Genomic DNA, 25,796 nt, shown 5'->3' with positions numbered 1-25,796 from the left:
AGAAGGGCGACGAAAATGATAAAGGGGATGGGACGAATTCCCTATGAGGAAAGGCTGAAGCGGCTAGGGTTCTTCAGCTTGGAGAAAAGGCAGCTGTGGGGAGATATGATAAAGGTCTATAAAATAGTAAGTGGAGTGGAATGGGTAGACGTGAATCGTTTGTTTACTCTTTCCAAAAATACTGGGACTAGATTGCATGCGATGAAGCTACAAAGTAGTAAATTTAAAACAAATTGGAGAAAATGTTTCTTCACTCAACTTGTAATTAAACACTGGAATTCATTGCCAGAGAATGTAGTAAAGGCAGTTAGCTTAGCAGGGTTTTAAAAAGGTTTGGCCGGCTTCCTAAAGAAAATGTCTATAGACCATTATTAAAATGACTTAGAGAAAATCCACTGCTTATTTCTGGGATAAGCAGCATAAAATGTATTGAACTTCTTTGGGATCTTGCCAGGTATTTGTGACATCGATTGGCCATTGTTGGAAACAGGATGCTGAGCTTGATGCACCTTTGGTTTGTCCCAGTGTGGTAATACTTACGTACGTAAGGCCCTTTTACGAAGCGGCTCTCACTGCTTGCTAAAAAGGAAGTACTGCCAGGCTACCGCAGCAGCCCGGCAGTAGTTCACTACCCCAGAGCACGCCATTACTGGCACTGCAAAAATATTTCAAATTTTTGTAGCACTGGTGTGTACCCGACGGAAATCGGGCAGTGCCGCTCGCTGCACGGTTAACACCAGGTTAGTGCGGGAGCCCTTACCACCACCTCAGTGGGTGTCAGTTAAGTGCCCCCCCCCCCCAAATAAATATAAAATGAAGTAAATCTAAGTGGCTAAATTATATCACCAGTGGCTACCCATAGTTCAGCCTGTGTTTCAGCCAACATAAATTATCACCAGTTTCCCTGAATCATCAGAATCAGAGTGGAATTTCAAAGGGAGATAGCTGTCTTCACCAGGTTTCTACCATGAGCTCAATTCTCACACTGCCCTCACTCAATCAGGGGAAAGTCAGCCTGAAGCTACTGCCCTGGGTCTTATCCACCTGATCCAAGTGTTCAGCATCTACTGGAGACTGAGAATGTTGTGAGGGATCCAGCCACACCATCCCTTTTACAGCATGAGAGCACAGCGAAATGTGTGGTGGTTCTCTACCTCCATCTGCTGGCAGGGAGGCATAATGTACAAATCTAGACTGGTCTGGTTGGATGATAAGGAAAGATGTGTTTCCGTAAGTATACTTTGGCTGTTGAAAGGAAATGATGCATGTAGATTTTATTTGCAAATGTGCTTGAATTATTTTGCCCCCACTTGGCCACACATAGGTGAGAATTATGTGAGTGCTCTTGGTGTGTGCAATTTGCTGCAGATAATTTTCAAAAAGAAACCGTGGGTAAGGGGTGGTTTTACAGTAGTTGCTGTTCCGATGTTTGGCTCTAGTCCTCTTCTACATGCACCTTCTGGCTTTAGTGCTTTACAGTATGCAGTATATGTCGCCTTAGGGGTTTAAGACAGTTGTGGCCGGCTTTTGAATGTCAAATAAAGGGAAAATCTGAAGCCTAATGAAAACATATTATAGCTGTCAGAAAAACCTGCTGGCTGGGTACAATAATATCATCTTAAATTAAGAACATCTGAAATTTACATCACTGGAAATGGTTTCAATACTAATTAGGCTAGTTATAATGACGTCCTGCTGGGCAAAACGTGGAATGTTTGATGGTGATATGTTTTGCCCCCTTAAACTATTAAAGTAGAAATTAGTGCATTGAAAGCTTTAATTAATATCATGTCATCCATTTGCCTGCAGTTTGATGGCCCTTGGCAAACTAGACAGATAATCCAAATAAGGTCTGTCTTTTCTAGAGGACTTATACTCATGGACCTAGAGATGTGAGCATTTTGGCAGGTGAGATCGGATGCTCACTGGAAGAAGCACAGGAAAGAAATGACCAATCTAAATAAAAACCATGCAGCTTCCTTTCTAATCCTCTGGGTCCACAAGCATTTTATGAGAAACTGACTTGTAAATCTGAAGTGCCCTACATGCAAGGTGCTTAGCAGTTAAGAGGCCTGAATGGCTATAGCCATGCACCGGTATTTAGAAGGAAGCTGCCCAGGGGAACAGCAGTTAAACAGATAAACAAGTGTTTTATCATAATCTACTTAAGGATTACTGCTGTTATACAGGTCATGGTTGTTGGCTCCAGCAATTTGAGATAGACAGAAAGAGGAAAAAACCTTCACCGACAACCCAATATCAATCCAAGAACAAAGGTGACAAACCAACACAGGAAACAGTATTAACCAACAGGAGCTGTACAGTTCTTGTGCAAATGTGAGAATCTTTCTGTCATCAAATTGAGGCTCAACAACATTTTTGATATGTTGAGCCCATGCCCTTATTTGGATGTTGCAACAGTGATTGAAAAGACACAAGCCAACAGCAACCAACCAACACCCAAGCACTTCTCAACTCACCAATTCTACAACCCTATCCAACCCACTCACCTCTCACCACTGGCCACCGAAGAACATCCGAGCCCACCCAACTATTCAACCAAATTCGTCTTGTTATGATCTTATTCGACTCTCTTTGTAATTCCCTAACAATGAATCGTGTAAACCAAATTGTAATCTCCAGTGGTCACTTACTAACCCACTACAGACTCTAGCTGTATCTCTCAAATTGTTAACCTCACTCGTTCTCTGTAACCGTCCCATTGTTCCATGTAAGCCACATTGAACCTACCAATAGGTGGGAAAATGTGGGATACAAATGCAATAAAATAAATAAATAAATGACCCTTGATACAGGTGTTTAACCGAAATACAGTTGTGGGGTCCAGTTTTTTGCACTATCATTGATTTCCAGTTGTAACATTAAAAGACTGTTGGTTAATACCCCTTCCTGTGTTGGTATGATGCTTTTGTTCTTGGACTAATGTTGGGTTCCAAAAATATGATAATTTTTTTTAGTCTTTTAAGGTATTAGGCTACCAATTCACACACATGGGGATCCTTTTACTAAGGTGCACTGAAAAATGGCCTGCGGTAGTGTAGACGTGTGTTTTGGGTGTGCGCAGAATTATTTTTTACTGCACCTACAAAAAATGCCTTTCAAAACATTTTGGGTGAAAATGGATGTGCGCGTGTCCATTTTGGGTCTGAGACCTTACCGCAAGCCACTGACCTAGCATAAGTACATAAGTAATGCCATACTGGGAAAAGACCAAGGGTCCATTGAGCCCAGCATCCTGTCCACGACAGCGGCCAATCCAGACCAAGGGCACCTGGCAAGCTTCCCAAACATACAAACATTCTATACATGTTATTCCTGGAGTTGCGGATTTTTCCCAAGCCCATTTAGTAGTGGTTTATGGACTTGTCCTTTAGGAAACCATCTAACCCCTTTTTAAACTCTGCTAAGCTAACCGCCTTCACCACGTGTATTAGTTGAAACCGGAAGCAGTCATCGCTTTAAGAACCAGCGGGTAAGCGCCATTTTTTGAACAGGGCGATAGAGGAAAGCGGTTGACACGGAGAGAGGTAATGGCAGGAAAATACCCCAAAATCAAGTGAGTACATGATTACATGGAGAGCTTCACACAGCATAAGTAATTTACTGTTTGTCCAAAGGGCTCGAATATCGGGGGTTCGGCTCCTAATGAAGCGACAGCGAAACAGGAGCTTGCTATAGAGCGAACCTACAAAAAAGCCCATAGAAAACGCCCAGTATAAGATGTGCTAATTCCTATATAAAAATACAAAAAAAATGTTTAAAAATAGGAGTTTAAGCATTCAACAGAGGGCGAAAGACTAGTGAGGATTCCTGCTGGTTACCGCACTGGGAAGCAAAGAGATCCAGCGGCACAGCAGAGCGGTGCTTTTCCACATTAAGGGAAACACCACCGAGAATCTGAAGTCCCTCACCTCTAAAACTAACAAGCTGTATGAGGCACAGCAGTTTGCAATTGTGTGGTCAGAATTGCTATTCTTTAGGCAAACGTTCAGTATATAAAATAAATAGGGAGAACAATTTTTACACACCCAAAAATATGTTCTATCAAACTCCATCGTAATTGTGGAAAAGAAACAATCAGTTGTAAGACACAAGCAGTATTCAATAAGCTAAATGGAGGAAAAGCCTCAGACATCCGGGCAGCGTTACAAATGTTAATTTCTTAGAATTCACAATACTGCTTTAAACCGGGTTGTTACACAATCACTGAACAAAAAAATGGTCATTTAGTAAAATATCTCTGGCACTCAAAAGCACAATTAAGCGAGATGAAACAGATATCTATAAGAGATCCCTAGTTTTAACCGTTTCAACGTTGGCTTCATCAGGGGATCATCCAAAGCTTGTGCTACTTAACATTGCCACAACTGCGTGGGATAAACATAAAGGAATCCTGTTCAGAAGAAATGGATCCTTAGAAGCTTAGCAGAGATTGGGTGGCAGTGCCGGTGGGGGGAGGCGGGGCTGGTGGTTGGGAGGCAGGGCTAGTGCTGGGCAGACTTCTACGGTCTGTGCCCTGAAAATGGCAGATACAAATCAAGGTCAGGTATACATATAAAGTAGCACATATGAGTTTATCTTGTTGGGCAGACTGGATGGACCATGCAGGTCTTTTTCTGCCGTCATCTACTATGTTACTATGTTACAACTTCTTCCCTGCGGCCCATATGAGCCAAAAAATGACTCTGGAAATTAGGGCATACTACTGACCACTGGTACATGCTATTGCTCTTATTACACAAATTAGAAAAATCTGTACCTGTGAATATCCACCCCCACACTCAGTGCAAAATTGCGATTGTAGCCGAAGGATCCCCAATTCAAGACCAGATGGGCCTAAAGCCACGTCAAAGAGATAATCTGGAGCATGACTAACACAAAAACACTTGATATTATACTGGCAATTGCACTTCACAGCAGCATGTAATGACTCAACCTCATGCTTTATCTCAGGTCCAAGGCCAGTATATCCACCTCCACATCCTCCTGCTGCAGTACATAATCCGGGTAACATTTACAGATACTTTGCTGTGCGTGCAGAGTCATTTCTAGTGTTTGTTTTCAATGTGATGTTAAAAAGTTCTGCAATAAATCAGAAAATAGTGGAATAAAAATTCTAAGCTCATCAGGCTTGGAAACGATCTTGTAGTTGCATCAGTGGCACCCGAGAACTGGGCAGATAATGAATTTAAAACTGCTGTCTGATCTGTACAGGACACAGTTAATTATCTGCAAAAAAAAACGTCCAAAATCTGAATAGCAAAGAAGGTCATTTTCAAAAAAGAAAAACGTCTATCACACGTTTTCTGATTTGGACGTTTTGGTTTTTCATCCATTTTCAAACAAAAAACGTCCAAGTGCAAAATGAACAAAATCAAGCCATTGGGACGTAGGGGAGCCAACATTTTTAGTAGACTGGTCCCCCTGACATCCCAGGACAGCAGTAGGACACACTAGGGGACACTACAGTGGACTTCATAAAATGCTCCCAGATACACATCTCACCATTGCTCCCTTATCTTGTCTGCTGAGCCCCCAAAACCCACTACCCCCAACTGTACACCACTACTATAGCCTACCTAAGGAGCTTGGCCGAGATTGGGTGGCAGAGACGGTGGCGGGAGGCGGGGATGGTGCTGGGCAGACTTATACGGTCTGTGCCAGAGCCGGTGGTGGGAGGCGAGACTGGTGGTTGGGAGGCGGAGATGGTGCTGGGCAGACTTATACGGTCTGTGCCAGAGCCGGTGGTGGGAGGCGGGACTGGTGGTTGGGAGGCGGGGATAGTGCTGGGCAGACTTATACGGTCTGTGCCAGAACCGGTGGTGGGAGGCGGGACTGGTGGTTGGGAGGCGGGGATGGTGCTGGGCAGACTTATATGGTCTGTGCCAGAGTGGGAGGCGGGGCAGGTGGTTGGGAGGTGGGGATAGTGCTGGGCAGACTTATACAGTCTGTGCCCTGAAAAGGGCAGGTACAAATCAAGGTAAGGTATACACAAAAAGTAGCACGTATGAGTTTATCTTGTTGGGCAGACTGGATTTATTTATTTATTTATTGCATTTGTATCCCACATTTTCCCACCTATTTGCGGGCTCAGTGTGGCTTACAATAAGACATGAATAATAGAAATACATTTGTTACAACTAGGTTATGGATTACATTGAACAGAGTTGTGCGAGACATTCGAATATCATTGGGAATATAACAATGGGACATCAACATAGAAACATTAGAAGGAGACAATGGGAAAGAGGGCATTGTTAGACACCAAGACATATGGTGTAAATAGTTCCGTGAATAGATGTATGATTGACTGGATAACGGGATGAGGGATCAGAAGTGGATGTGTATTGCATTGGTGAACAGTGAGTGTGGTCTCTATGTGTTTTGGCTCTTTCCGTAAGTTTGTTCAAACAGGTGAGTCTTCAGTAGTTTACGGAAGGAGGCTTGTTCGTTAATCATTCTTAGGTTGCGCGGTAATGTATTCCAAGACTGTGTGCTCATGTAGGAAAAGGTTGACGCGTGTAGCGTCTTGTATTTCAGGCCCTTGCAAGTAGGGTAGTGAAGGTTGAGGTGAGTTCGGGATGATCTTTTATCGTTTCTGGGTGGTAGGTCTATTAAATCAGACATGTACGCTGGGGCTTCACAGTAAATGATCTTATGGACTAATGTGCAAACTTTAAAAGTAACGCGGTCCTTGAGTGGAAGCCAATGTAGTTTCTCTCATAGTGGTTTTGCCCTTTTATATCTAGGTTTTCCGAAGATGAGCCTGGCTGCTGTGTTCTGGGCTGTTTGAAGTTTCCTCAGTATTTGCTCTTTGCAGCCTGCGTATAATGAGTTGCAGTAATCCAAGTGGCTAAGGACGAGGGATTGCACTAGGCTGCGGAAAACGAATCTTGGGAAGAATGGTCTTATCCTTTTCAATTTCCACATGCAGAAGAACATCTTCTTGGTTATGTTGTTTGCGTGGGTTTCGAGTGTTAGGTGGCGGTCGATAGTCACTCCAAGGATTTTTAGCGTTTCTGAGATTGGGAGTTTTAGGTTTGGTGTGTTTATCACGTTGAATTCAGTTGTGTTGTATTGGGAGGTGAGTATCAGGCATTGGGTTTTTTCTGCGTTTAGTTTCTGCCCATGTGTTCTGCAGAATGCATCTGCCCATGTGTTCATGATGTGTAGACTTTGATTGATTTCGTTGGAGATTTCTATGGTGTCTTGTTTGAATGGGATGTATATTGTCACATCATCGGCGTATATATATGGGTTGAGGTTATGATTTGATAGGAATTTTGCTAAAGGGATCATCATTAGATTGAATATAGTTGGTGAGAGAGGTGATCCTTGTGGGACTCCACATTCAGGTATGCATGCCTTGGACGTGGTTGAATTTGATGTGACTTGATACAAGCTCAGGGTTAAGAACCCCTTGAACCAGTTCAGGACATTTCCTCCGATGCCAAAGTATTCAAGTATGTGTAGTAGGATTCCATGGTCAACCATGTCGAAGGCGCTTGACATGTCAAATTGTAGGAGGAGTATATTGTTGCCGGTTGCAATTATTTGTTTGAATTTGGTCATAAGGGTGACTAATACTGTTTCTGTGCTGTGATTCGAATGGAATCCTGATTGGGCATCATGCAGTATTGAATGTTTGTCTAGATAGTTTGTGAGTTGTTTAGTTACCATACCTTCGGTTATCTTGGTTATTAGTGGTATGGATGCTATTGGCCTGTAGTTGGTTATTTCGCTCGTGTTTTTCTTTGTATCTTTAGGAATTGGTGTGAGTAAGATTTTTCCTTTTTCTTTTGGGAAGAGTCCATTTTGTAGCATGTAGTTTATGTGGTTTGTTAGGTTTATTATGAATTGTTGAGGAGCAGATTTCATGAGGCTATTTGGACATATGTCTAGTTTGCAGTTCGATTTGGCATATCTTTTGAGAGTTTTAGAGATGAGGTCTTCTAATAATAGTTCAAATTCGGTCCAGGTTCTGTCTGCTGGGTGTGTTCCTTCTTCTGGATCTAGACAGTCTAGGAGAGTGGTGTATTCTATAGGGCTGGCGGGTATTTTGTGTCGTAATAGTATAATTTTCTCCTTGAAGTATTTCGCAAGGTTGTCGACACTTGGTATATCTTTGCCGTTGGTTGTAACAGGTGTGGTGTCTAACAGTTTGTTCACGAGGTTGAAGAGTTTATGTGTGTCTTTGTAGTTTGGTCCTATTAATGTTTTATAATGTAGTCTTTTTGTCTGTTTGATGGTGTATTTGTATTTTCTCCGAAGTTGTTTCCAGTCGTTTAGTGTTTGTTCGTCTCTCTTTTTGTTCCAAGCTCGTTCAAGTCTCATGACTTGTGTTTTCAGTTTTTTCAGCTCTTCGGTGAACCATGGATTTGCATTTTTCCTGTGTGATGTTCTGGTTTGGGCTGGGGCGATTTTGTCTAATGTTGTTGTGCTTATATCGTCCCATTCTTGGAGGAATTGGATGGTGTCAGCGTTTGTAGTCCATTCGCTCTGGTAGATCTGTTGCCAGAATGTTGTGGGGTCTATTTTTCCTCTCGTTGTGTAGGTTGTTCACTCATGTTTATTGATTGTGTTTAGTTGTGTTTTTCGTCAGTAAAGAGTGACATTTGCTTTATGGTGGTCTGACCATAATGTAGGTGTCCATCTTGTGTTAGTGAGTGTGATAGTTGAGTCCGGTTCGAATCTATTTGTTATGATATCTAGTGTGTGTCCTTTTTCGTGGGTTGGTTGTAAGTTGGGTGTTTGCAGATCCCAGAGTTTTAGGAATTCTTTGAATTCTCGTGTACTTGGTAGGGTGTCATCTTCTAGGTGTAAGTTGATGTCGCCTAGTATAAGGATGTTTGAGGCTGATACGCAGGTATTCGAGATGAAATCCATGAGTTGTGTTTGGGTGTCTTGCCATTTTCCTGGTGGCCTGTAGAATAGGATTGTGTTAAGGTGTCCTATTAGGCTTGGATGGTTGATTCTTGTCGATGCAATTTCAAGTTGTGGTGAGGTAGATTCGCCTGTGATTGTGATGGTGAATTCAGGTTTGTATATTATAGCTATTCCGCCTCCTCTTTTTTCTCCATTTCTTGTCCAGTGCGTGATTTTGTATTCTGTTGGGCACATTTGTAGGATGGCGGGGTCTGTGGGACTATGGAACCAGGTTTTTGTGATAAATAAGAGGTCTAATTTGTCTGTGGTGATCCAATCTAGTATGTCTACTGAGTTGCTTACTGCTGATCTTGCATTGACGTATCCTAGTTGGATTGGGTGATGTGTTTCCAAGGTGGGGTTTGATGTGTTTATTTTTATTAATTGTCTGTTTCTTCGGTGGTTGAATTTGCTATTGTCATTGTTTTCCTTATTTTGGACTGTGCAGGTCTTTTCTGCCGTCATCTACTATGTTACTATGTTACTATAGCCTTTACGGGTGAAGGGGGCACCTATGTGTGGGTACAGTGGGTTTCTGGTGAGTTTTGGAGGGCTCACAGTTTCTTCCACAAGTGTACCAGGTAGGGAGAGATATGGGCCTGGATCCACCTGTCTGCAGTGCACTGCACCCACCACTAATCTACTCCAGGGACCTGCATACTGTTCTAATGGACCTGAGTATAACATCTGAGGCTGGAAAGCAATATTTTTAATCACATTTTTGGGGATGGGAGGGGGTTAGTGACCACTGGTGGAGTAAGGAGAGGTCATATCTGATTCCCTCCAGTGATCATCTGGTCACATAGGGCACCTTTTTGTGCCTTATTCATTATAAAAACAGGTCTAGCTCAAAACATTTTAGTTCTGGACGGTTTTGTTTTGTTCCATTATGGCTGAAAAACTTCCACGTGTTAGGGAACACCAAGATCCCGCCTTTAAGATGCCCCTGACACGCCCCCTTGTGATTTGAACTCACTTCTGACGGACTTCATAAAAAAAGTCTACAAATTGGTTTTGAAAATACCAATTTGGATGGTTTTGTGAGATAAACGTCCAAATGCAGATTGATGCCACTTTTTGGACGTTTTTCTTTTGAGTATGAGTTTCATCGTGTGCTAAAAGTTAAGCGCTAAACTTTCGGCGATCAAATAGTAGTTAACCGACAAAATGGGAGAAAAACAGGATGCAAAAGTGTTCTTGTGCTTAACTGCAACGGGGACCGTTCGAATGGGAGGGGCGTGGGGGAGTCATGAAAGCTCCGACTCTTGCAGTGTGCGCTGTATTGAATACTATCAGCGAGGCACCTAACATTGCATTTAGGCATTCAGCAGACATAAGTGGTGGCACCTGGAATTCGTTGCCAGAGAATGTGGTAAAGGCGGTTAGCTTAGCAGGGTTGATTTATTGAAAGGAAATCTTGCCTCACCAATCTACTACATTTCTTTGACGGGGTGAACAAACATGTGGATAAAGGTGAGCTGGTTGATATTGTGTATCTGGATGTTCAGAAGGCGTTTGACAAAGTATCTCATGAAAGACTCCAGAGGAAATTAGAGAGTCATGGGATAGGAGGTAGTGTTCTATTGTGGATTAAAAACAGGTTAAAAGATAGAAAACAGAGATTAGGGTTAAATGGCCGGTATTCTCAATGAAGAAGGGTAGTTAGTGGGGTTCCCCAGGGGTCTGTGCTGGGACCGCTGCTTTTTAACATATTTATAAATGACCTAGAGATGGGAGTAACTAGTGAGGTAATTAAATTTGCTGATGACACAACGTTAGTCAAAGTCGTTAAATCGCGGGAGGATTGTGAAAAATTACAAGAGGACCTTACAAGACTGGGAGACTGGGCGTCTAAATGGCAGATGACATTTAATGTGAGCAAGTGCAAAGTGATGCACATGTGGGAAAGAAGAACCCGAATTATAGCTACATCATGCAAGGTTCCACATTAGGAGTCATGGACCAAGAAAGGGATCTAGGTGTCGTCGTTGATGATACGTTGAAACCTTCTGCTCAGTGTGCTGCTGCGGCTAAGAAAGCAAATAGAATGTTAGGTATTATTAGCAAAGGAACGGAAAACAAAAATGAGGATGTTATAATGCCTTCGCTCCATGGTGCGACCGCACCTCGAATATTGTGTTCAATTCTGGTCGCCGCATCTCAAAAAAGATATAGTGGAATTCGAAAAGGTGCAGAGAAGGGCGACAAAAATGACAAAGGGGATGGGACGACTTCCCTATGAGGAAAGGCTAAAGCGGCTAGGGCTCTTCAGCTTGGAGAAAAGGCGGCTGAGGGGAGATATGATAGAGGTCTCTAAAATAATGAGTGGAGTGGAACGAATAGACGTGAAGCGTCTGTTTACGCTTTCCAAAAATACTAGGACTAGGGGGCATGCGATGAAGCTATAATGTAGTAAATTTAAAACTAATCTGAGAAAATGTTTCTTCACCCAACGTATAATTAAACTCTGGAATTCGTTGCCAGAAAATGTGGTAAAGGCGGTTTGCTTAGCAGAGTTTAAAAAGGTTTGGATGGCCTCCTAAAGGAAAAATCCATAGACCATTATTAAATGGACTTGGGGAAAATCCACTATTTCTGGGATAAGCAGTATAAAATGTTTTTACTTTTTTGGGATCTTGCCAGGTATTTGTGACCTGGATTGGCCACTGTTGGAAACAGGATGCTGGGCTTGATGGACCTTTGGTCTGTCCCAGTATGGCAATACTTATGTACTTATGTTTAAAAAAGGTCTGGTCGACTTGCTAAAGAAAAAGTCCATAGACCATTATTAAATTGACTTGGGAAGACCCACTGCTTATTTCTGGGATAAGCAACATAAAATGTATTGAGTTTTTCTGGGATCTTGCCAAGTATTTGTGTCCTGGATTGGCCACTATTGGAAACAGGATACTGGGCTTGATGGACCTTTGGTCTGTCCCAGTGTGGCAATACTTTTGTACTTACGCACTTAAATGCTGCATTCTATTACGCATTAGACGCACAAATTTACTGTTACAGACATACTAGCCTAGCACCTAGATTTTGGGCACCTGACTGTTAGCACCGTTCATAGAATTGCCCTCTAAAAGTCGTATCTATATTAAAACCATCCTGTGGTATCAGTACATAATTCTCAAACAGACTGTACAGGCCATATGAAAGGCTTTCGTACCTGGCTCGGGTTTCACGGATGCTGCTTCTGGGATTCCATTCACAGGATAGAGCCAGCATATGCCGTAGATTTCGCCCGTCTCTCTTTTGCTGATACTGCAGGGAAATTCCAAGACAATCAACTTACTGATGGATAACTGATACCACACACTGATGTTTCAGGCCTTAAAAATCAAAGATTACAGCATAATAGATGCAACACTACTATTAACCAAAAATTAAAGTCAGAATACTGTGGTACTAGGAACTACGGGCCCGACGGTCATAATGAGCTGAAGGACCCATATTGAAACACACGTATGTGGACTGCTGTGACTGCTCTTCGGACAAGTGCTGCTGACCAGGGCTATCCAATGATTTATGTTTAAAAAAAACCAGAACCTGGAATATGCTCCCCTATTTAATCCTTTAGTATATCCCTCTTCCTACCCCTCTCTTACATTTTCCCATACTAAACTACACGTTAATCCCAATACACACCCCTCCCCCCATTCCCCTACCTCTTCCATCCTCCTTCCTTGCCCATCTTACCTATCCACACATAAACGACCACCTCTTTAATTACTATATTACAGCTGCACCTATTCTGTATCACTTTGTTAACCTGATTTACTATGTAAGCCGCATTGAACCTGCTAAAGAATGGGAAAGTGCGGGGTATAAATGTTACAAATATATAAATAAATTTCCAGCGGCACTATCGACAAAGATATTTTCAGTTTCTAGAAGTCTGTTTTGATGGATGGATATAACCCATGTGACCCATCTGAACAAACTGAAATTAATTTAAAATTTTAGGGAAGATGTTCAGCCGGCAGCATTGAGCATTTTTTTTTTAGCTGCTGCCGGTGTTATTCCCGAATATTCAATGCCGGGCAATGTCCAGCCGGCTATCTCTAATGAGATTAAGTGTGATAATCACCACTAAAGGGTGGTATGGCTGCCTCTGCTTTAGCACGCGGCAAATTGGGTCTACCGCAGGAGCCCTGCGGTAGTCCTGGCCTCTGCCGCATGCCAACTCCGATGCTAGAAAATGCATTTTTATTTTCTAGCACTGGGGGCTTAACTGGCAGTAATCGGTCAGCCCCAGGCACTGCCCGGTTACCACTGGGTGAGTGCGAGAGCCCTTACTGCCTCCTCGATGGGTGGTGGTAAGGGCTTCTCTGGCAAATGGCCGTACAGCAAGTGGTTCACTTGCCACAGGGCCATTTACCTTTTTTTAATTAAAAAAAAAGTCTTTTACCTGCTGTGGTAAAAGGGGGCCTCAGTGCACAGTAGATCCACGTGCTGATGATACTGCAGGTCCCATAGGAGCCAACTTTTCAAAATGATTGTGGGTGCTGAATTTTTTTTTTTTACAGGTGGTGCATTCCCCCCTCCCTCTCCCCCTCATCCCCCCTCCCACTCGTCCCCCTCCCTCTCCCCTGTCCCCCCCTCCACCTCCCTCTGAGTTCCAGGCTCTCCCAGTTCCAGGGTCCTCCCTCCCTCCCAGTTCCAGAGTCCCCCCTCCCTCCTTCCCTTCAAGTTCCAGGCACCCTCCCTCCGAATTTTAAAAGACATCTAATCTTACATTGTCGGGGTTAGGGCGGCAGCAGCGGTAAAAAGCATGCAGGCTCGGCTCGGTGCTTAGTTGGTTTCCTTTCTCTTTCTTTCTTAGCTCTGGCCCTGCCCTTGCGGAAACAGGAAATGAGGGAGGGACCAGAGCTGAGAGAGAGAGAAGGGAAAACAACTAAGCACCGAGCCAAGCCTGCATGCTTTCTACTGCTGCTGCCGCCCTAACCCCGGCAAGGTAAAATAGATGACTTTTAAAATTCGGAGGGAGGGGGCCTGGAACTCGAAGGGAGGCGAGAGGGAGGGAACGAACTTCCGGTGGGTGAACAAACTTCCGGTGGGTGAAATATTGGGGGTGCTCGAGCACCCACAGCACCCACGGAGTCGGCGCCTATGGCAGGGCTCCTTGGACCGCAGTTTGGTAAAAGGGGCCTTTAACTGCCTAAGCAACACTGATAGGACTGTGTTTTATGCGCTTCACATAGACGGTTGAGTGCTGAATATTGGCATTTAAGAGAGAAAGTGCCTGTATACAATATGTAGAAATGTTTTATTTATTTATTAAGGTATTTATACACCACATTATCCCCACAGACATGCAGGCTCAATGTGGCTTACATAAACCAGAGAGAGAGAGAGAGAACTCTTGCTACGTCTTGCAAGGTTCCGCGTTAGGAGTTACGGATCAAGAAAGGGATCTGGGTGTCGTCGTCGATGATACGCTGAAACCTTCTGCTCAGTGTGCTGCTGCGGCTAGGAAAGCAAATAGAATGTTGGGTGTTATTAGGAAGGGTATGGAGTCCAGGTGTGCGGATGTTATAATGCCGTTGTATCGCTCCATGGTGCGACCGCACCTGGAGTATTGTGTTCAGTACTGGTCTCCGTATCTCAAAAAAGATATAGTAGAATTGGAAAAGGTACAGCGAAGGGCGACGAAAATGATAATGGGGATGGGACGACTTTCCTATGAAGAGAGGCTGAGAAGGCTAGGGCTTTTCAGCTTGGAGAAGAGACGGCTGAGGGGAGATATGATAGAAGTGTATAAAATAATGAGTGGAATGGATCGGGTGGATGTGAAGCGACTGTTCACGCTATCCAAAAATAATAGGACTAGAGGGCATGAGTTGAAGCTACAGTGTGGTAAATTTAAAACGAATCGGAGAAAATTTTTCTTCACCCAACGTGTAATTAGACTCTGGAATTCGTTGCCGGAGAACGTGGTACGGGCGGTTAGCTTGACGGAGTTTAAAAAGGGGTTAGATAGATTCCTAAAGGACAAGTCCATAGACCGCTATTAAATGGACTTGGAAAAATTCCGCATTTTTAGGTATAACTTGTCTGGAATGTTTTTACGTTTGGGGAGCGTGCCAGGTGCCCTTGACCTGGATTGGCCACTGTCGGTGACAGGATGCTGGGCTAGATGGACCTTTGGTCTTTCCCAGTATGGCACTACTTATGTACTTATGTACTTATGTACAAACGAGAATAGTAGAGTAGAAGGCAAACAAAGAAAGGATACTTTACATATAACAGTACAAAAGAATAGGACTAAACAGGATCCACGTATGCCAGCTGGCAGAAGCGATAGTCCTATATTGTTCCCGGAGAAAATGCTTTGGTAAACAGATGCATTTTTAGTGCCTTGTGATGTCTAGGAAGTGCATTCCATAGTTGCGCACTGAAGAAGGGAAAGCTTGAAGCCTAAATAGATCCGTGCTTACAGCCTTTCCAGCTAGGATAGTGCAAGGTGAGATATAATCTTGAGGACGGGTCAGCATTTCTGGCTGGCAAGTCAATCATATTCAGCAACATTAAGGGCTTCTTGTGTACAATTTATAGAGCCTTCAGCTGGAAGAAACAATTTTTTGTCATCTGCATCCAAAGACTCTGATTGCGATTATAGTAACATATTAACATAATCAATGACGGCAGATAAAGACCTGAATGGTCCATCCAGTCTGCCCAACAGCAACACTCATTATCAATTCACGATTAAACCAACAATGAATGTGATATAAAATACTTGCTCAGGGTATTTCTGAGACATAGACTGTAGAAGTCCGCTCGAACTTGTCCTTACGTTCCAACTACTGACTATCCGAATCTGTCTTGTCATTTGCGGGACACAGATTGTAAAAGTCTGCCCAGAACTATCCACACATTCCAGCTACTGAAGTTGCTGTCAAAGCCTTCTCCATCCCATCCTAAACCGGATTCCCATATACGGGACAAAGACTATATTTCTAGTCAGAGTTGACATTTAAGCACCACTCAACATCCACACACATTCAGCCATTTTAAGTTTTAGGGTTTTTTTAATACCATCCATTTTCTAATTAGAGATCCTCTGTGTTCATCCCATGCCTTTTTGAATCCAGTCAGCATTTTTGTCTCTACCACCTCCCTTGGGAGGGCATTCCAGGCATCAACCACCCTCTGTGTGAAAAAGAATTTCCTGACATTTCTCCTAAGTCTTAAGTACATAAGTGTTGCCATTCTGGGACAGACCAAAGGTCCATCAAGCCCAGCATCCTGTTCCCAACCGAGGCTAATCCAGGTTATAAGTACCTGGCAAGATCCCAAAACAGTACATTTTATGCTGCTTATCTTAGAAATAAGCAGTAGATCTTCCACCCCAAAACCTCAATTCATACCCTCTAGTTTTACCGTTTCCCCTTCTCTGGAAAAGATTTGTTCAACTTAAGGCCTGTTTGTTGCAGCGTTTGGCCCAGCCATACTTCGCAGACCACTGATTCCATTGTTACCACCAGATGATGTCTTTTCTTTACTCTATCTGATGCTCATTATGTTATTGCTCTGGTGTTCCTTCCTCTCCTCTCTCTGTTCTGTATCTACCTCTTTCCTATTTATATAGAGTTCCTTTCTGTTCTTATTATTTCTTATAGATTTATATCTCCCCTGTCCTTTCCTCTAGGCTATAAATATTCAGGTCTTCCAGTCTCATACATCTTTTGACACAAACCCAATACCATTTTTGTTACTTTCCTCTGGACCATTTCGAGTCTTTTTCCATCTTTAGCAAGATAAGGCCTCCAAAACTGAACACAATACTCCAGGTAGGGCTTGGAAGCATCAACACCTCCTTCTGGTTATGCCTCTCTCTATGCAGCCTGGCATCCTTTTGGCTACGGCCACCAACTTGTCACACTGTTTTGTTGCCTTCAGATCCTCTGACACTTTCACCCCAGGTCCGTCTCCCAATCTGTGCATATCATCCTCTCACTTTCTAGGATGTATGGCTCTCTTGGATTTCTACTCCCCAAATGCATTGATCTGCATTTTTTTGCATTAAATTTTAACTGCCAAACATTAGACCATTCTTTTAACTTTGTATTGTTATTTGACTATTTTTACTACTGTAATTGGCTATTGCTCGTGTTTGATTTATTCTTACTGTACACCGCCTTAAGTGAGTTCCCTTAAAAAGTCAGTAAATAATTCCTAATAAATAAATAAGTTATGTACAGAAGAGGGGGCCCCACCTATGTCCCATCCATGTTCCACCCCTATGTACGCCCTCTGGAAAACACGTGCTATGTAAGTTAAACAGGTATTGCAGAACAGGGATTAGGCGGCACATGGACATAAGCAAGCATCATATACCTACCTATATTAAGTTGGCAAGGTAAGATGTTTGCCAACTGCCCTGTTTATGATGCCAGTATGTGATCATGAAGAAGTGTAACCTACACAAAGTGCCAGATACAACTCTGGCAACCTTGTTGGGCAGACTGGATGAACCATACAAGTCTTTATCTGCCAACATATTACCATGCTACTATGTTAATATGTTACATGCAAAGTGTGATTGGCTCAGAGACTTCATGGTCTCTGAGCTGAGTAAAGCACGGCCAAAAAGGACGTTTTTATTATTCCGGGGTTGAATGATGTCCAAAAAAGAGCCTGCAGCATCGGAGCCTGTTTGATTTTTTTTAATAAAGCTTCGCTTAAAAAAACCCCAAAACATCCGTTCGCTTATGCCTCTCCACATTACTATGAAGTTGTCCAAACCTTTTTTTTAAACTCAGATACGCTAACCACTGTTACCACATCCTCTGGCAAAGAGTTCTACAGCTTAACTATTAGTTGAGTGAAAAAATATTTCCTCCTATTTGTTTTACAAGTATTTCCATGTAACTGAGTTTTACCAAAACCAGATGTGCTGTGGATCCGGTATATAGTATCGATCTTCTTAGGCAGCACCGGGACAGGCAGAGGGGACTCCCAATTCCAGACGAGAATCATAGTAACATAGTAAATGACGGCAGAAAAAGACCTGCATGGTCCATCCAGTCTGCCCTACAAGATAAACTCACATGTGCTACTTTTTGTGTATACCTTACCTTGATTTGTACCTGTCCTTTTCAGGGCACAGACCATGTAAGTCTGCCCAGCACTATCCCCGCCTCCCAACCACCAGCCCCGCCTCCCACCACCGGCTCAGGCACAGACCGTATAAGTCTGCCCAGCACTATCCCCACCTCCCGCCACTGGCTCTGCCACCCAATCTCTGCAGTATCTCATGGAGAGGGACAATCATAGCCTTTCTAAGAGGAGACTCGTAGTCCAGAACCTCGAGCATCTTGGCTCTGGGCTCGTTCTCCATCTCCAAAGGAAAAGGAATGGCAGCAGTCATTTCCTTCAGAAAAGAAAGAAATGAAAGGCTCTTCAGGGGGAGATTTTCTCCTTTTAAGTGGAGGGGAGGGTTCAGAGGGGATGCCATAGGACTCATTCTCCAAAATGTACATGGATCCTCTTATGAATCCTCGTCAGTGTCAGTCAAAACCTCCTCATGGGAGTGTTGAGACTGAGCCTGCCTCAACTTAGAGGAACCATGTCCTTGAGAGGGGCATCAAGGAGTCAGTTCTTGCCTCGACCATGGCGAAGCTTCCTCCACCGATATCAAGGGTGTACTGACCTGGGTGGCATGCATCACCAGTGTCGGAGGCCACACCGCTTCTGAGGGCCATGTGGGGCCACAATGGAAGGCAGGGTATGCACAAACACCCCTGATGCTGATGCACACCGTTGTAATAAGCCATCCAGCAGCTCAGGAAGCAAGTCCCGGATATGCTCATTGAGGGCTGAAATTGTGAAAAAGCTAGGGTGCCAGCTCAGAGATAGGCTGCAGAAGCTGAGACTGAGACGGGAGCCTGGTTCTGGCTGCTGGGAGACCGATGCATCTGCACCTCCTGGATGGAGGGGAAGTGGTCCTTTCAGCACTGACGCTTCTCAGGTGTTGACTCCTTCGACTCCTTAGAGCTCCCAGCACTGCGTGTCAAGGGGGATCGATGCTGATGCTTCTTGGCCTTCACTCAAAGTTGATCATCGAGGCTCCTCAGTGCCGAGGACGACGTCAAATCCTCACATCAACTCAGGGTCAGGTCTGACACTGGCCGGTCCCGGGGGCCTTGCACAGCATTTGGCATCGAGGCAGGTGGGTACCCACTCGATGCACCACTGCTCCCAGTGTCCACAGGCCAGTGTTCACATGCGTTCCGATACTCCTGATGCCGATGGTGTACCCGATTTTGATGCCGATGCCAAGGAATCAGATCTAGCTCCAAAAATCCTCTCTTGTTGAGCCTCTCTGGCTAACTAGGTCCATTTCTTCAAACAAAAACAGAGGTCACAGTTAGAAGGTCTATGATTGGGCCCTAAACACTGAAGACACCAAGAATGGGTGTCTTTACTAAAGGCTTCGATTACACCTGGTAAAGCGCTTGAAGGCACTGGAAACTTTTGTTGACATGGAAGGAAAAATTTCTGCAGCCAAATGAAATGAAGCTATGGTGCCAAAAAAGGGGCAACATACCAAGAAAAAAAATACGAGCGAACGCGACTGAAGTCAAGGCTAAAAATGGCCCACTGACGTGGAAAAATAAGGGAAACTTATAAAGCAGGAAAGAAAGAACTAAGAATAATAAAGGAAGAGGGCTGAGGGAACCTGAACACGGGCACATCAAAAATAGGCACAAAAAAAAAAAGCCGAAAGGCACTCAGGAAGTTCTTCAGACCAAGCTATGAAGAGCAGGACAAAATGTTGACTACCCTTCACCGCGGTAGAAAAACAACTGCGATAACAGTGGTCTCATGGTGGGTGGAAAGGCACTCTCGCATGCACAGCGGATCGTGCCTCATGCAGCAGAAAAGTTCTTTTGAAGTTTGTTAAAAGCTCCAGACCGGGCAACGCGGGTTCGCGTTACCCAATTGTGAGAATTATGGCCTGCTTGTCCTCAGAGAAAGTCTTGTGAAAGACATCACTTATTTCTGGGTATGAAGAATAAGAAATGGATGTATTCCTGCTAGGTGTTTGTGACTTGCATTAGCCACAGTTGGAGATGGAACTCGTTGCCGGAGAATGTAGTGACAGCAGCTGGCCTTAAGGAATTTAAAGGGGGTTTGGACAGATTCCTGAGGGAAAAGTCCATTGAACATTATTACATTTTTATTTTTTTATTTTTGGGTTTTGCCGGGTTCTTGAAGCCTGGATTGGCCGCTGTCGGAGACAGGATGCTGGGCTTGATGGACCCTTGGTCTTTTCCCAGTATGGCGGTGCTTATGTGTTATGGGATACCAGGCTTGATATTCCAAATAAATGAAAGAAGGCAAACCTGAAATGAAGCAAAAACATAACTAAAAATAATTTAAGTCCACACCTCTAGTCCTTCTTCAGTGTTTCTTCACATTGCGTGAACTCTACATTCTGCGTGACAAATTTCTGTAACAGCCTGTTAATGCCTGAAGTTTAAAAGGAATCACTAGCACCATCTTCCTCTATGCAATAATTACCTTTCCAGTTTGCCATCTAACTCCTCAAGGTTATCACACTCCCAATCTTCACCATTTTCTTTTACCATGTGGACAACCACCAGGGCTTCATACAATTTCATGGACTGAGGAGCAAACATCACTGGGATGTCCAGCTTTTCTTTGGAACTTAAACGGATTCCTGCAGGACACAGAAAAGCTTATTACTGAAATGAAAACTGCTCAGATTCTTCACTGGATTCACAGGTAACAAATCAGTCAAAATCAGCCTCTCTTATAGAAACAAATGTCATTCCTCAGCACACCATCTCTGATTTTTAAACAATAAAATAATAGCTTTTCTAAGAAGAATGTGTCAGATGGCTAGAAATGGAGTACAGGACAGATAAGATTGGAGTGGAGGAGTGGCCTAGTGGTTAGGGTGGTGGACTTTGGTCCTGAGGAACTGAGTTTGATTCTCATTTCAGGCACAGGCAGCTCCTTGTGACTCTGGGCAAGTCACTTAACCCTCCATTGCCCCATGGAAGCCGCATTGAGCCTCCCATGAGTGGGAAAGCGCAGGGTACAAATGTAACAAAAATAAAATAGATACGATTGGAGATTCTACATGGAATGTTGCTACTATTGGAGATTTCTACATGGAATGTTGCTATTCCACTAGCAACATTCCATGTAGAAGGCTGCGCAGGCTTCTGTTTCTGTGAGTCTGACGTCCTGCACGTACGTGCAGGACGTCAGACTCACAGAAGCAGAAGCCTGCGTGGCCACATTGCTGATCTGCAAGGGCCGACTTCTACATGGAATGTGGCTAGTGGAATAGCAACATTCCATGTAGAATCTCAAATAGTAGCAACAGTGGAGGAGTGGCCTACTGGTTAGGGTGGTGGACTTTGGTCCTGAGGAACTGAGTTCGATTCCCACCTCAGGCACAGGCAGCTCCTTGTGACTCTGGGGAAGTCACTTAACCCTCCATTGCCCCATGTAAGCCACATTGAGCCTGCCATGAGTGGGAAAGCGCAGGGTACAAATGTAACAAAAATAAAATAGATACTATTGGAGATTCTACATGGAATGTTGCTATTCCACTAGCAACATTCCATGTAGAAGGCTGCACAGGCTTCTGTTTCTGTGAGTCTGACGTCCTGCGCGGCCACATTGGTGATCTGCAAGGGCCGACTTCTACGTGGAATGTTGCTAGTGGAATAGCAACATTCCATGTAGAATCTCAAATAGTAGCAACAGTGGAGGAGTGGCCTAGTGGTTAGGGTGGTGGACTTTGGTCCTGGGGAACTGAGGAACTGAGTTTGATTCCCACTTCAGGCACAGGCAGCTCCTTGTGACTCTGGGCAAGTCACTTAACCCTCCATTGCCCCATGTAAGCTGCATTGAGCCTGCCATGAGTGGGAAAGCGCAGGGTACAAATGTAACAAAAATAAAATAATCTCATTTCCTAGTGTCAAGTCATTTAGATGCTATACCTAAGCAACAGAACTAATCTACAGTTTTCATGGTAGGACTTTGCTTCTTTTTTGACCCATCGCCCCCTCTTATGGCATTTTTTAGGTGCATTTCACAGAAAAGCATAAGTGACTATTATCAGCGATCAGTCCCTCTATTTGTGTGGTTTGTCCATCCATCCATACCATACACAACTGTTTGTGCCGTGTGATAAACAGGAAAGAAGATGACAGAGAATCTCACCCACCTTCTAGCTCAAAACTGCTGAACATCTCTGATATCAAAATTTGAGGAGCCAGCAGAGATACCCCTCTTCCCCTAGATGGCTGAAGATTCACTTAGACTCATGACTCCTCGAGTACTTAGTGTCCATGAGGGTCAGCAATCCCTGCTAGAGCACGGGATAACAGTTGTCCCACCACTTCCTGATTTCAATTTGAAGCCCCTAGTGGCAAGAGAAGTGCTTAAGCACAGATCAGCTACTGCTTCTTGAAAGACGTCTTGCAGTAAAAGCCACAGGATCTCAGAACTCCTGTTTTGAGACTGGCTCCATGACAGCAGGTGATGATGTGCAAGTAAGTACTTCTCCTGCTGTTGGTCAAACGAGAGACTCAATGTAGACTAAGAAACAGTGGGGTAAACTTCTCCATTTCTTGTGCTGGCATGGATTCCCACCAGCCCAGGAACGACACTTGATATGCAGGCATTAGAAGGTGGGGAGGGGGGAGGGAGAAAAGATTGAGGGAGGTGGGATGAGGTGCGAAAATGGGAGAAGATGAGACTGGGGAGAGGGAGACAACATGGCTGAGGTAAAATGGGCAAAGAGTATGCCCCAGACACTATCTTATACTCGTCAGCCTTCACACCCCGACATATATATCTACCTTCTCAAGCCCCACCCCCTAAAAACACCCATACCTTCCAAAACAGACATCCCCCCCCCACATTCCCTAACCCTTAAAGTACCACAAAGTTGCTGCTAGACATTGCAGCAGCTATTTGAAGCAGCCTCTGATGTAGGCAGGATTAAGTGGGCATCATTCCTGCTTATTTACCACTGGACCATCTGGGATTTCTCAAGGTAGGTCCGGGGGGGGGGGGCTGCTGGGGGAGGGGTGGCCTACCTTACTTTATGTTTGGGGGTGGGTGGAAGGGGGAATGGGGCCAGGGGGGTATGTTTTCCTTTCCAGGGTATGAGAAGGGGGATTGGGATGGGGGGGGGGGGCAGCCAGAATTGCTATCCAGAAGGTTCGCCCCGATCCGCCCTTAACCTGACCAATTAGGGGTCGGCTCTTATGAAGCAATATTCAGAGGCACAGTCTGGTTAACTGCTGCTGAATATTGCCACTTAGCCCCAGACAAGAGATTGAAATGGCCAGCAGCCTCTCCTGGCGGTTTACATAGCTTTGAATATCTACTCTTACATATTTAGGACTGCCATTCGTTTGCCTAGGCAATCCTTGGACAAAAGGCATTTTGCACTGATAGCATAACAAAAGTTATTCTACATGGAATGTTGGTACTCTTGGAGATTCTAGATGGAATGTTGCTACTATTAAGATTCTGTTGCTGCTGTTTGAGATTCTACATGGAATGTTGCTACTATTTGAGATTCTGTTGCTACTATTTGAGATTCTACATGGAATGTTGCTACTCTTGGAGATTCTAGATGGGAATGTTGCTACTATTGAGATTCTGTTGCTACTATTTGAGATTCTACATGGAATGTTGCTACTCTTGGAGATTCTGTTGCTACTATTGGAGATTCTACATGGAATGTTGCTACTATTTGAGATTCTGTTGCTACTATTTGAGATTCTACATGGAATGTTGCTACTCATGGAGATTCTAGATGGGAATGTTGCTACTATTGAGATTCTGTTGCTACTATTTGAGATTCTACATGGAATGTTGCTATTCCACTAGCAATATTCCATGTAGAAGCCTGTCATTCCAGCTCCGTAACACGGCTGCGCAGGCTTCTGTTTCTGTGAGTCTGACGTCCTGCACGTACGTGCAGGACGTCAGACTCACAGAAACAGAAGCCTGTGCGGCTGCATTGCTGATCTGTAAGTGCAGGCTTCTACATGGAATGTTGCTAGTGGAGGAGTAGCCTAGTGCAGGGGTAGGCAACTCAGGTCCTCGAGAGCACGTACGTGCAGGATGTCAGACTCACAGAAACAGAAGCCTGTGCGGCTGCATTGCTGATCTGTAAGTGCAGGCTTCTACATGGAATGTTGCTAGTGGAGGAGTAGCCTAGTGCAGGGGTAGGCAACTCAGGTCCTCGAGAGCCGCAGGCAGGTCAGGTTTTCAGGATATCCACAATGAATATGCAGGAGATAGATTTGCAAGCACTGCCTCCATGGTATGCAAACCTATCTCTTGCATATTCATTGTGGATATCCTGAAAATCTGACCTGCCTGCGGCTCTCGAGGACTGGAATTGCCTACCTCTGGCCTAGGTTTATGAGTTTAGTTCTGAAAATCGGTGCAAAGGTATTGTCACCCTCTATTTATGCTCCTAAATTTAGGAGTTCAGTGCAATTTTAAGTATAAAATTATGCCCAAGTAAGTTCTCAAAGAGGCCAATTTAGGAGCATAAATGCTTTGAATATCAGGCCCCCAGTCTCTGGTTTGTCTATGGTCCTCCCAACATTTTTCCTCCAGCCGTTTCCTAATGGTAAACGCTGAGTATCAGGAGTGCAGAAGGATAGGGTAACCCCTTATATTCTATGTTTCTACTTTCTTTTCTATTAAATTATTGTAACATCTATCGTTTTTTTTAATATTACTGTGTAGATATTTATTAAATTATGTTGTAAACTGCCTAGATATGATTGAAATATGAGGTATATAAGAGACGAGATTTTCTCCCTCCTTTTGCCGAGGCTCCATAGACCTGAGCCGCCTACTATTCCTTTTTTTAATCATTTATTTATAATTTTTTCATTTTACAAGGATCACTTGCAAAACAGTAAAACAGAGATGATTGTACATTAAGACAATATTAGAAGAAAACAATCTCAACAAGATAAATGGATTTTATACAATCTTTCTCTTTCTTAGACCACAAAATAAATAGGGAGAGTGAAACATGACAAGATCAATTTAAACAACAGCAAACAAAGAAAACGTGGTATTAACCCGATTATCCCCGGTTATTATTTATCTAAATCATTTTTCCACATTGATCATCTGGTTGGTTTCTTCAAGACCATAACGGTGCATAGTCCATCAATTTCATTGGAAAGATACTTATTGTCCAATATTAGTGAAAGTAATACACCTGATTTCATTTTTTTTTCCCTTTTAAAACCAGAAATTGTTTAACAATACAAACCCTTGAATCTCCAATCCAATTCCCGCTGATTAAAGTAATCCCAGTTTCACAGGCTTCACTCCTTTTGAATTAATATATTAAGAGGAATCATTTCAGAGGAAAAAAAAACATTAGGAGTCATAACCGGAACTCTGGGAAAACAACAATCTCGATATTAATCATCTGTAACAATATTAATTTTGTTCAAATTTTTCTGGTCTTTTATCATTTTCAAATCTTAACCGTTTCCTACTTCAGTAGAACTTCATTTGCAGCCGCCTACTATTCCAACGTTCCTTCTCTGTGCAGTTGAGTATTTGAGATCCTTTATGGAGCCCTGTCACCTCTTCTTTTGAGGGCAATTAAATACATCACCACCTGGGATGATCCCTTGCTATCTCCTTGGGCTGAGGCCCTATTCTATATACAGGCACAGGTGGCATCTAACTTACGCCTGATAGGTGTGGATCAGCACTATTCTAAAATAATTTGGCATCTAAATTTTGGGAATGCCCATGGCCCACCTATGCTCCTCTCGTGGCCACATTCCCTTTTGGGT

The 25,796-nt window shown here is 43.7% G+C and overlaps 1 protein-coding gene across 1 annotated transcript in view; it reads right to left on the bottom strand.

Annotated features, from left to right (window-relative positions):
- The window catches only part of CFAP47 (cilia and flagella associated protein 47), a 1,083,264-nt gene that overhangs the window by 151,710 nt on the left and 905,758 nt on the right, over positions 1-25,796 (bottom strand). Inside the window, 2 exon segments of the mRNA XM_030202357.1 lie at positions 12,119-12,213; positions 20,482-20,641. Coding sequence (XP_030058217.1) covers positions 12,119-12,213; positions 20,482-20,641 — 255 coding nt within the window.

The sequence above is a fragment of the Microcaecilia unicolor genome, chromosome 4, assembly GCF_901765095.1.
Source record: "Microcaecilia unicolor chromosome 4, aMicUni1.1, whole genome shotgun sequence".
NCBI lineage: Eukaryota > Metazoa > Chordata > Amphibia > Gymnophiona > Siphonopidae > Microcaecilia > Microcaecilia unicolor.
This window is presented reverse-complemented; position numbering and strand designations above follow the sequence as displayed.